Source organism: Myxocyprinus asiaticus, chromosome 9, assembly GCF_019703515.2.
Source record: "Myxocyprinus asiaticus isolate MX2 ecotype Aquarium Trade chromosome 9, UBuf_Myxa_2, whole genome shotgun sequence".
NCBI classification, from domain to species: Eukaryota; Metazoa; Chordata; class Actinopteri; order Cypriniformes; family Catostomidae; genus Myxocyprinus; species Myxocyprinus asiaticus.
The window spans coordinates 372,501-385,000 of record NC_059352.1 but is presented as its reverse complement, the minus strand read 5'-3'; the positions used below and the strand labels follow the sequence as shown (position 1 = coordinate 385,000).

At 38.2% G+C, this 12,500-nt stretch overlaps 2 protein-coding genes across 2 annotated transcripts in view; both read right to left on the bottom strand.

Moving 5' to 3' along the window:
• Positions 1 to 511, bottom strand: part of slain1b (SLAIN motif family, member 1b) — a 31,206-nt gene extending 30,695 nt beyond the window's left edge. Inside the window, exon 1 of the mRNA XM_051706105.1 lies at positions 1 to 511. This exon is cut by the window's left edge and continues 85 nt beyond it. Coding sequence (XP_051562065.1) covers positions 1 to 232 — 232 coding nt within the window. The 5' untranslated portion in view covers positions 233 to 511.
• Positions 512 to 3,283: 2,772 nt separating this feature from the next.
• Positions 3,284 to 12,500, bottom strand: part of LOC127445781 (sciellin) — a 14,939-nt gene continuing 5,722 nt past the window's right edge. Inside the window, exons 5-23 of the mRNA XM_051706104.1 lie at positions 12,365 to 12,433; positions 12,237 to 12,272; positions 12,077 to 12,148; positions 11,748 to 11,828; positions 9,508 to 9,576; positions 9,349 to 9,402; positions 9,045 to 9,095; positions 8,889 to 8,948; positions 8,708 to 8,773; positions 6,797 to 6,853; positions 6,651 to 6,701; positions 6,494 to 6,550; positions 6,316 to 6,411; positions 6,153 to 6,227; positions 6,003 to 6,080; positions 5,805 to 5,900; positions 3,999 to 4,107; positions 3,808 to 3,910; positions 3,284 to 3,637 (exon numbers count right to left, since the gene is read on the bottom strand). Coding sequence (XP_051562064.1) covers positions 3,621 to 3,637; positions 3,808 to 3,910; positions 3,999 to 4,107; positions 5,805 to 5,900; positions 6,003 to 6,080; positions 6,153 to 6,227; positions 6,316 to 6,411; positions 6,494 to 6,550; positions 6,651 to 6,701; positions 6,797 to 6,853; positions 8,708 to 8,773; positions 8,889 to 8,948; positions 9,045 to 9,095; positions 9,349 to 9,402; positions 9,508 to 9,576; positions 11,748 to 11,828; positions 12,077 to 12,148; positions 12,237 to 12,272; positions 12,365 to 12,433 — 1,297 coding nt within the window. The 3' untranslated portion in view covers positions 3,284 to 3,620. The remainder of the gene's footprint in view (positions 3,638 to 3,807; positions 3,911 to 3,998; positions 4,108 to 5,804; positions 5,901 to 6,002; positions 6,081 to 6,152; positions 6,228 to 6,315; positions 6,412 to 6,493; positions 6,551 to 6,650; positions 6,702 to 6,796; positions 6,854 to 8,707; positions 8,774 to 8,888; positions 8,949 to 9,044; positions 9,096 to 9,348; positions 9,403 to 9,507; positions 9,577 to 11,747; positions 11,829 to 12,076; positions 12,149 to 12,236; positions 12,273 to 12,364; positions 12,434 to 12,500) is intronic.

The following is a 12,500-nucleotide window of genomic DNA, read 5'->3' as shown; positions in this document are numbered from 1 at the left end:
ACGCCTCTTCATCATCTTCATCATCGGTGACTGAAGGCTGGAAATACCGGAACGGCTCATACTGACACGCGAGACTCGGTGCTGGACTCGGGATGCAGCAGGAACTCGCGAGCGGCGCGATATTCACGCGCGTCCGTAGCTGCTCGTTCTGTCGCTCGAGTTTCCGCACGAGCTCTTGGAGCATCTGCACCTCCGCGCGCGCGTCCTGCGGCTGCAGCACCGCCGCATCCATCCGCACCGAACACCGGAAAAAATCACAGACGGGTGACAGAAAGGAGCAGCGCGTGAGACTGATTACCGCCGGCCTCCCTCTGTGATCGCAGCGGCGCGTTGTGCTGAGCGCGCGCGAGACTGCCGCTACTGCACGAGAGATTCTCCACCAATGAGCGACGCGAAGCGCGAGACACACACACACACACACACACACACACACTACAGACACACACACACACAGAGAGACACACACACTACACACACAGACACACACACACAGAGACACACACACACAGATACAAACACAGACAGACACACACACACAGAGAGACACACAAACATACACAAACACACACACACACATACACAGACAGACACACACAGACATACACACAAAGACACACAGACAGACAGAGACACACACACAGAAACAAAGAGACACAGACAGATACACAGAGACACACAGACACACACACACACACACAGAGACAGACAGACACACACATAGATACAAAGAGACACACACACAGACAGAGACACACACACATAGATACAAAGAGACACACACACACACACACACACAGACAGACAGAGACACACACACAGATACACACACACACAGACACACAGATACACACACACACAGATACACACACACACAGATACAAACAGACACAGACAGAGAGACACACACACAGAGACACACACACACAGATACACAGACACACACACACACAGACAAGCAGAGACACACACAGAGATTTAATAGATATTTTGCAGGAAAACAATACAAAAATTCTTATTTGTAAAGTACACCCTTGCCCTAATATCAAAGGTCTTACTAGAGAGAAAAAATCTAACATGTCAAAGATCTAACATGGATTTTCTTGATAGAAATCTTTAGAAAATGAAATCGCATCTGGTGCATGTAAGAAATAGAAACAGCATTTTATATTGGCAAAATTGTTCACAGGGAAATTTACACAAGTTTAACTATTTTTGCTGTTTTAAACTTTGAAACCCCACAAAGTGTTTTTTTCTGTTCATAGAATAAGGCAAATAATATATAGATTATTTGTAGCCTTCTATACAATGCTATAGGCTACACTGGTTAGAATTTCTCATCTAAAAATTCTTTATTCTTGTAAAAATACCCAAGCCACATAAAAAAGCACTGACAAACCATATATCATTGTGATCGTAATTTATTGTATTTATATTTAATCTGTCAGAGCGTTTCTAACTCTTTTCTGTTAAGATGTAGAAACATGCTGTATTTCCTCTATATCCTTACAAAAATCACGAGTTCATGGCAAATTTGCTGCAAACTTGCCTCTCATTATTTTCACATGCAAATGAGATTTGTGGCAAATCTGCGGCAGGTTCACCACTACTGGCGAAGAGCAGCAGACGTCTGGCAAACATTTGCAGTGAATCACAGGCTCAGTTGCATGTGAAAATAATGAGAGGCAAGTTTGCAGCAAATTTGCCATGAACTCGCATCATTTATATGTAGAAATGTTTTCCAACTGAAAGACTGAATATTCAATTAAATAAATGACATTAAAATGCAAAGTAATCTCTTCAGTAATCAAATTACTTTTTGAAAGAAACTGTAATCTAAATACCAACGATTTAAATTGTAACTGTAGTGGAATACAGTTACTTATATTTTGTATTTTAAAATACGTAATCCCGTTACATGTTTTCCGTTACTACACAACCCTGAAGACTTGACAATAAACGCACACGGTTCTGATTGGCTCTCTCTTCATGTTGTCTCACTGCTCACCACTGCTGGGCGGAGCTACGGTAGTGATTAAAGGTAAAGTAGCCATTGGCGTGTTGTTGTAGAGGCGGTCAGATGCAGATGTCTAACACAGTGTGACATCACAATGAGGAGGAAGTTGAGAACGGGTCGTTCTGGCAGATTGCTTTCAACAAATGCTGTTTTTGCAGTGAGGAGAAGTTTTGAGTTCTGAAACTTACAGTGTGTTTAAATAATGAACTCTTATATGTCAAACGATCAAGGAAAATTTGATTCTTCATGACCAGTGTTGGGTAAGTTACTCTAAAAAAGTAATGAATTACTAACTACTAATTACATCTTCTACAGTGTAATTAGATTACTGTACTAATTACTCTGTCTGAAAAGTAATTGCATTACTTATTACTAATTACTGCCTAAAACCCTGATCAACCTCGACCAGATGAAAAATACATGAAGGATAGACATGAAACTGTTCTTTTAATTCTTTCAAATAAATCATATAAAATTAATTATTCATGAACTGGCCAAAGAATTTAAGGGGGCGGGGTTAAATCAGAAAACATACATTTTAACATTATACGTTAAATTTCAATTTTAAATTCACTACTGTTTTATATAGAATTGTTCTATAGTCTCTACAGTATTTAGCACAATTACATCAGAAGTAACTGTAATTAAATTACAGAAAAGTTAAGAGTAATCCCTTACTTTACTTGTTTCAATAAAAGTTTAACTACAGTAATTAATTACTTAGTTATGCATCACACCCAACACTGCTCATGTCATGATTCACTGTTGTTTCGCCTTGTGTTTTGCCCCGTCATCTGTTTCCCCCGGACTACACTTCCCATAATTCCCTGCCCTCATCACTGCCAGCTGTTCCCTATTGTTCTCACCTGTGTTTCATTTCCTCATTTACCCCTGTGTATATAATGCCCTGATTTTTAACCAATCTTTGTGAGTCGTTTGTTTTATTTCCTAGTTCTTAGTTCAGTCTTGTTCCCGAGTTTTCCATGTTATTTTTGTACTTTTACTTTATTTGTTTATGAAACTTCTTTAGCCGCAGATAGATCCTGCTCTTGTCACTTTGAATCATTACAGAAAATGAGGAAATGAAACAGATGGAATTATGGGAAGTGTAGTCCAGGGGAAACAGATGACGGGGCAAAATATAAGGTGAAACAACACTGATTCATGACAGGTCATGACCTCTTTAATATAACATCTGCTGTTAACATTTAATAGATTGGAGAGAATGATGTATGTAATTTATGCAGTGGATTAAACATTCACTTATAATGCAGAAACAGAATCCTTTTACTGTGTGGATATAATTTATCTACTGACATAACATGAATGGAAGTGACACATTTTGAAATTAAGAGAACAGGCTAAATTTGTATATTTCTATATACTGTATGTGCTCATGAATAATTAATGCTTTACCCATGAATAATCTGAAGATCACTTTCTAATCCCTACCATGTACATGCTTTAAATGTGTTTCTCATAACTAGCAACAAAGCCATTTCTGATCAGAAATATTTGGATCAATTTATAAACTCTGAATTAGTTTCTCCACTATGATTTAGTAAATCTGTCCCACGGTCTCCGTTTAGATTCATATCCAGCCGTCTCAAGCATACCACTGGCCTGAAAAAAATACAAATAACTTTATGTATTGTGATATATGTGGTATAATTATTACACATTAGATGATAGTTAGATTACATCACATTTTTAAACAGGTAAGTGACTATAACATTTAAGAATACAAATTGTATAGTAACATTTTACACATCAGAGTAAAGCACAGTGTTTACCTTTGATTTTACTGTAGCAGTTTAAGCAGTTCACTCTGTCCCGATGAACCCACAGACTCTTTCCTGCCTCCAGATTCCCAAGAATACAGTTGCACACTGAGCACTGACAGACAGAGAGAGAGAGATACAGAGTAAATACATAAACATAACAGTTCACACATACAAGCATCAGTCATGATAACGAGTTTTACCCTGAAGCAGGATGTGTGACTGAAAAGGTTGAGCTCTTCTAGAATCATTCTTGGAGCTCCAGCGATGGGATTACCACACACTGTACAAACGTCCCGGCTACTAACAGACCTGGAGAACAGATACATTAAGAGGAAGATAAAATATACATATACACTACCAGTCAAAGGTTTGGACACATGTGACTGAATTTATGTTTCTCAAGATCTTTAAAATCTTTTGCTGCAATGCTAGAAATTTGTTTTGTAGGCAAATAGACATTCACAAGTGTGAATTTCTGTACCAGATTCAGACACACACACTCAGACACACTCCCCCTTTTCTCCCCAATCTGGAATGCCCAATTCCCAATGCGCTCTAAGTCCTCGTGGTGGCGCGGTTACTCGCCTCAATCCGGGTGGTGGAGGACGAATCTCAGTTGCCTCTGCGTCTGAAACCATCAATCCGCGCATCTTATCAAGTGACTTGTTGAGTGCGTTACCGTGGAGACAGCGCGTGTGGAGGCTTCACGCTATTCTCCGGCATCCACGCACAACTCACCACGCCCCCAACCGAGAGCGAGAACCACATTATAGCGACCACGAGGAGGTTACCCCATGTGACTCTACCCTCCCTAACAACCGGGCCAATTTGGTTGCTTAGGAGACCTGGCTGGAGTCACTCAGCACACCCTGGATTCAAACTCACGACTCCAGGTGTGCTAGTCAGCGTCAGTACTCACTGAGATACCCAGACCCCCCACTATTTATCCTATCTTTGAAAGCCTGTGATTCAGGCTCTATTTGCTCCATATCCTTGCAAAAAGTGTATATTTCACTAGATGGCAGCAAATACTAGAAAAAATACATAATTTTCGTCCACCACCTTCCATCACAATATCCAGATCTGAAATGCAGGTGGGGCTCTAACGCAGCTGAGCACTCACACATGTGCTCGTCCATAGACATTCAGTCTATTTTGCGATGCTGTTTTGTCGAATATCTCGACCTCTGAGTGGACTAGAAGCTTAATTCAGGTGTCGTTGGAAAGCTGACATCATCTTATTTGCATATATTATTAATGTTTCATCATAGATAGTTGAGGACATATTTTTCTGCTAATGTTTATCATGTTGTTGTTTTTTTTGTTTTTTTGCTGGACTGCACGTTTTGTGCTTGACATCTGAGATATAACATTGAATTATTTACCCAAGCGAGCTCACAGACAAGTAGAAAATGTCTCATTTTGAAGAAAACAGTCTAAGGTAAGAGCTGATATAGAGTTTGTGGCTACTTGAGGCTTACAGAAGCAGTAATCGGAACAGACATGAGACATTCTTTCTTTGCTCTTACAGAGATCATGTTTCACTTCATGATTGTTTTGATAATTATTCGAACTGTGGTGTTATGGCAACATATTAAACGCTCCTGAGAACGAGAGCTTTCATTTGATATATGACTTGTCAATTTTATGTCTATTTATATTCATCATTACCACAGGGTGGTGCTCATTTGCGATGCTGAGGCTTTCAGGTCTTGTTATCTTATGTCATATAAATGCAAAAGTAATGGATTTCTGTGAAAAGTTCAGATTCTAAGCTTTCAAATGGTACCACATATGACTATTTATGTCTCTAGGACTTTTGCACTTTAAGCGTAAACTTATCACACACTATTGGCCCCGCCCACTGGACTGGAGTTTTTATGACTTTACCTTTATTCTAAAAGGAATAAACCAATAATAATAAAGAGTATGTGTGTCCAAGATTTTAACGGGTATATTTCAGCTTTAAGCTGTAATCATCTGTGATTTCTGTGTGAATCTCTCACCTGTTAATGCTGGACTGTCTCAGTGTTGTTTGTACAGGTGAATACAGCGTTTGTGATGCAGCAGGAATCTGATTATCAATGAACTTCACTTGAGTTCTAAGAACAACACGACAACTTTCACATTTACTGCAGAACAAAAATATACATACAATAATCAAGACTTACAGGTTACATCGAATCACTGTTACTGTATCTTACTGTGATTTGACGGGTTGTGATTGGACAGTTCCAGACAGTGTTGGGAATAATGTGTCAGCAAGATCGTCCAGCGGAGCACTGACAGAAAAATATGATTTCAAAGAACAGCTTGTAAATGGAAATGTAATAAAGTATCAGATGTGTGTTTACCTGTAACTCTGAAGGCTTTTCCGTGTGTTTACAGTCACAGCTGATGGACTCGTGTAAGTTGAAGTGCTGACATCACTTAAACAAAAATACTTCATCATCATCATCATCATGTGTATAAAGTTCCACAATGAAATAATGTTTAATGTAATATATAAGGTCATACCTGAGCTTTAAGCTCTGTGAGTATCTCTCTGAAGGTTTTATAGTTCGAGTCTCTTCCGGCATCGGAGAGGATGTTTGGATGTCTGTGATAGTCGTTCTGTTTCAAGAGAGAATCAGATGCAATCGGACATCAAGAAACATTCAGATTCAAATACATTTGACCTGTTGCACACACTTACTTAGTAGAAGTTTTTGAGGAAGTCGACACCGTCGGAGAGGAGTACGTGATTTCATTTCTTTCAACAAAATGAGTCAGGAGTTAAAATACAGAAGCTGATTATTGGCAAAGGAAACTGTATGAAGTTCATGACTTTTGTTGAAGATTGAAGATCTTACCCGGTTGAACTCTTAACTGCTGGTTGAATCACAGGGGTCGTGCTCTTTACACTGTTGTATAATGAAGATATCAAGCTTAATGTATGATCATTTCTCAATATTTGTGGTCTTTGATTCTTTGTTTTGCGATATTGAAAATGTCTTACATTGTAGATGTGTTGAATGTTGTCGAGGGAGCTGGTGACGATGGTTCACTCTTTAAACTAACAAACACACAGATACGATTTCAGACTGTTTAAAGGGGTAGTTCACCTAAAAACGAAACTTCTCATAATTTATTCACCCTCATGCCATCCCAGATGTGTGTGACTTTCTTTCTTCACCAGAACACAAATGAAGATTTTCAGAAGAATATTTCAGCTCTGTAGGTCCATACAATGCAAGTGAATGGTGACCAGAAATTTGAAGCTCCAAAAAGCACATAAAGGCAGCATAAAAGTAATCCATATGACTCCAGTGGGTGAGAAATAAACAGATCAATATTTAAAGGGGTCAAGTCATGAGGAATCACATTTTCCTTGATATTTTGGCATAAGAGGTCGTTCTACTATAAAAACATACTGTAAATTTCAGAACTTGAAACTTAATCCCCAATGCAATAAAAACATTTATTGAAACTAAGCTGCAAAAACATCCGCGACTTCCCTACATCACTAGAAGTACATTAATTCATGACCGCCTCTACAGCGGAAAACCATCAACGCCTACTTTACATCATCGCATCCTTGGCCCCGCCCACTGGTGCTTCATCAACTGAGAGTGAAGAAACAGGCCTACTGTGGGATAACTATTCCTGAACACCGAAGGGGACCCATCTGGACTATTTTAAATTATCTTTGCATTTAAACATGCACAAACAGACGTGTTTGACTGCTTGATACATATCTCAGGCCGCTTTTAAAAGACGCGGTGTCAAGTTAAGCCATTCTCTGTCATTCAGCTGCTGCCTCTTGCTGTTTTGAGCACAACACCCATCTGCGCTATTTTTAATTGTTGGTGTATGAAAACGTGTTTCCGGTGATGTGCATTTCAGTACAGGATGATACTGGAAACTGGATGTGTCTTCAGTGCATTTCAGTGTGGATTATTTGTGAACCAGTTATAATATGATTCAAGCTTTGCAAATCAACTGTTATTGAAGGACGGGGCAGTTAAAAACACTTGGACCCGATCGCAAATCATTAAGTAAACCATTTCATTTTTGAATATTTCAAATGTCACGATGGTTTGATAGTTTATGGAGTTAACAGCTGTGCTTGAGATGAGCAGTTTACTATATTCGGATGCAATGTGTTGGATATGCGTTGTGTGTAAACCCTGAAATTTAGTTTTATAATGTTGTGAAGCTTATTCATTTCTTCTGATTGAGTTTCAAATATGGCAGATTTCAAGGGGCTGCATGATGTTAGTCAATCATAACAGTGGACGTTTAAGTTTTCAGGAAGTGCTTATGCCAAAACCGAATGTTTCAGACAGAGGGCCAGAGACAGGTGGAAAATCATTATATATTACTAAATTATGACTGTTTTAATTCAAAAAACTTTACTAACATTATCAGTGGACCTCAGGGAAGATAATAAATCTATAAAAAATAAGAGTATTTTTATGACCCCTTTAAGTCCTTTTTTACTATAAAGTATCCTCTTTTCCCAGTAGGTGGCGATATCCACGAAGAATGCGAATCACCAAAACAAAAGAAGAAGAAAGTGAAAGTTAAAGTGGAGATTTATAGTAAAAAAAAATTACTTAAATATTGATCTGTTTCTCACCCACACCTATCACTTCTGAAGACATGGATTAAACCACTGGAGTTGTCTGGATTACTTTTATGCTGCTTTTATGTGCTTTTTGGAGCTTCAAAGTTCTGGTCACCATTCACTTGCATTGTATGGACCTACAGAGCTGAAATATTCTTCTAAAAATCTTCATTTGTGTTCAGCAGAAGAAAGAAAGTCATAACACATCTTGGTAAATGATGAGAGAAATTTCATTTTTGTGTGAACTGTTCCTTAAAGACTTTGATCAGTTGAAGAGTTTTGAGGATCTTTCAGACTTACGGTGCAGTTTGTGACGAAGGTGATCCCGGTACAGAGGATTTAGTAGAGAGTGGCACTGTTTCATTTCTTACAACAGGAGGAAACAAATAGAGTTACATAAAACATACATGTTGAATGTTAGATGTTTATACTGTATGTAAAGGAAATAAAATGTGTGTTTAAGTGTTCTGATGACCTTTACCTTGTTGAGATCTTTACAGCTGGTTGACTCACAGGTGTTGTGATCACAGCACTCTTTACACTATTGCACAATGAATAAATAATATCAAATTAATTGCACCAGCAATCCTAATGTAAGCTCATAATGTCTTGATTTGTGGTACTGAAAATCTCTTACGTGTGAGAGGATGTGACTTTGGTTGAGGGTTCAGGTGGTGATGATGGTACACTGTTTACACAAGACAACATTTCAGAATTCAGACAAAATATCCAACTTGTATATTTCACCAGCATGTGTTGGGTTTCAGATGCTGGTCTGCTGGTGTTCTACCAGACTTTTTAGCTACATGAAACCAGCAAGACTTCAATAGTCAACCAGTATCACCATAAAGATACTGCTGGTCCAACAGATAGAGTAGTAGCAAACCAGCATAAACTAGTACATAGATTCATGCTGGTCTGAGCTGGAATTAAATACTTACACTGCAGCTTTTGGGGCCGGTGACGAGGGTCCAGCACTGGTGGTTTTATCTAGTCTGTTATAAATATGAAGAACATTTAAAGGAAACAATTCAAATTAAAGATTAAGATGACATATTTGAAGTCATATATTGAGTGATCACAACATGAACAAGACTTGCCCATTGGCAGTTTGTGACACTGTGACCTCTGGAAACTTCTCACCGAACGATCTTTTAACAGGACTTAACCTGTCAAACACAAACATAACATTTATGTGAAGTATGAGAAATAACATCTTTGTGTTAAACTGTTAAAGTCTCCAGGTGTCTGAAATTCTGCTGCTGGTCATCTTTATCCCTCCTATGGTATTGAAAAATGCACCTCCCTTTGGTATTCGCAGTCATTTTTGATTGGAAGGGTCAGATGTGTAACTCTCTTTTTAATTAATATTAAGTAAGAATTTCTTTTGGGATTTTATGCTATTTTTATCTAATTTACATGTAAATGTCTTAATTTTACCTTTAATTTGCATATACAAATAAGACCAATTTTTGAAAAATACAAATTCAGAACCTACACTTCTATAAGCTGAAACATGAAGACAATATGACAATGTGACATAAATTGGAGGCAGATTGCTGCTATCTGGTGAATAAAATATAAATAACACGACTTGTAAATCATGTCATGCCAGTAACAGCCAGTAGATGACTGTAGACACATACTGTGTAGTCTGATGACTTGTTGTAACCTAATTTGATATTTTATCACAAGATATGCATTTGGATATATATTTAGACATTACCAAACTATTATTTTCCAAAGTTTAGCATTTTACATTTGATGTGAAGTGTCAGTTTTTGCAGTTAATGTCATTATGCTTGCAATCAAACCTGACCATGGTGTTACAAAGAGAAAACACAGAATAAGAATTTTTCTACAAATAATTTATTTCAAACATACAAATTTTATAACTCAAAGTAAATGCACAATAATGTCAAGAAAATCAACATCAAGAAATAGAAATGAACTGCAAAATTCTGAAAATTCAATTAGAGAATAAAACAGAAGAATCAGAGTAAATATTCTGCAATTTTAAACTTTCTAAAGTAAAAACTTATTTTGCAAACATGATTGTGTGTGTGTGTTTTTGTGTGTGTTCTGCATTGTGTGTTATCGTCTCAACCCTTCATTTCTGAGATTGTGTGTTTAGCATTATGACTGACTTTTAATTTATTTATATTTGGGATTTTCTCCCCTTTTCTCCCCAATTTGGAATGCCCAATTCCCAATGTGCTGTAAGTCCTCGTGGTGGCGTAGTGACTCGCCTCAATCCGGGTGGCGGAAGATGAATCTCAGTTGCCTCCGCGTCTGAGACCGTCAATCCACGCATCTTATCATGTGACTTGTTGAGCGCGTTACCACGGAGACATAGCGCATGTGGAGCTTCACGCTATTCTCCACGGCATCCACGCACAACTCACCACACACCCCACCGAGAGCGAGAACCACATTATAGTGACCACGAGGAGGTTACCCCATGTGACTCTTCCCTCCCTAGCAACCGGGCCAATTTGGTTGCTTAGGAGACCTGACTGGAGTCACTCAGCACTCCCTGGATTCAAACTCACGACTCCAGGTGTTGTAGTCCGCGTCAACACTCGCTGAGCTCCCCAGACCCCCATGACTGATTTATTGTTTCTTTTATTTTTTATAAAAAGCTCTGTGTTATAGTCTCACCAGTTCATTCTTGTGTGTGTGTGTGTGTTTGTGTGTATGTGTGTGTGTGTGTGTGTGTGTGTATGTGTATGTGTATGTGTGTGTGTGTGTGTGTGTGTGTGTGTGTGTGTGTGTGTGTGTGTATGTGTTCTGAATTGTGTGTTATCGTCTCAACCCTTCATTTCTGAGAGTGTGTGTTTAGCATTATGACTGATTTTTTTATTTATTTTTTTTATTCTACAAAAATCTCTGTGTTACCATCTCACCAGTTAGTTTGTGTGTGAGTGGTTTTGTATGTTTTGCTCTGAGGATGTTTTAGAGTCTCACCCTGTAATTTATGTAATTATTTATGTTTTTTCTGCATTGTGGCTGATTTATTGATTGTATTTGACAGATTGAAAATAAAATTGCTCTGTTTTTTTTGTTCTTTCCCATTCATTTTCAATGGTCAGTCAATTTTTACCACAAATACCAAAGGTGTCTCTTTTTCTTTTACGGCCACTTAGACTTATTTAATCAAGCCCAATTTTTTTATTTTTATTTTTTTTAATGTTCAGATGGCAAATAGAGAAAAAGTTACCAAGTCTTGTACTGCTCAGATAAAGGAAACCATTTTTTTAAGTGAGAAAAATGTATTTCGGTTAAAAATGACTTAATACCGTAGGAGGATTAATATCACTTCTGACTTCATTAAACTTACGTCTTGTTGCTTGTGTTTGCACCTGAAAACACTCGAGCGGTGAAACTGGACGGGTTTGGTGATGTTTTGAGCGCTGGATTCCTGCAATGATACACACGTCACATGTCATACATTCACATGCAGTTTAATGATGTGTGTGTGTGTTTGTGTGTGTGTGCAGGGCCGCAACCACCGTGGACATTGAGGGGGACATGTCCCTCCCAATATGCATAACAGTGGTCTACTGATATGGGTTTTTTCCATGGTTGACATTTGGTACCCCCCCCTTCCTAAATATGTGGTTACATCCTTATGTGTGTGTGTGTGTGTGTGTGTGTGTGTGATCTCACTTGGCCGGCACTGGTGGTTTAGAAGGTGATGTCGGGGTGTTTACAATGTTTTTACTCTTTGTTGTGGTGATGCTACAGTTTGACAGGGAAAAAAAAACAAATAAGCATTAACGAAATTGAGAGAAATGAGGAGATTAGAAAAAAATTAATTGAAACCAACCTGCTTTTATTGAGCAGATCCTGACTGCCACCAAATCTGAAATAGTTAGATCACATGATAGAACTGATGGCTGAACATTTGTTAGTATTTACTGTATATTATAAATTAATGTATTTTGAATAAATTACTTTTTGGTTAAGGAGTTGACGGGTGTCCCAGACTTCACTGGAGGGGTTTGGTTGGTCTCCACTAGTTTACTAAAGTTAAAACACACCAAACTAACAATTCATACGAGTACATGAAGACCAGCAATCCACAAACACA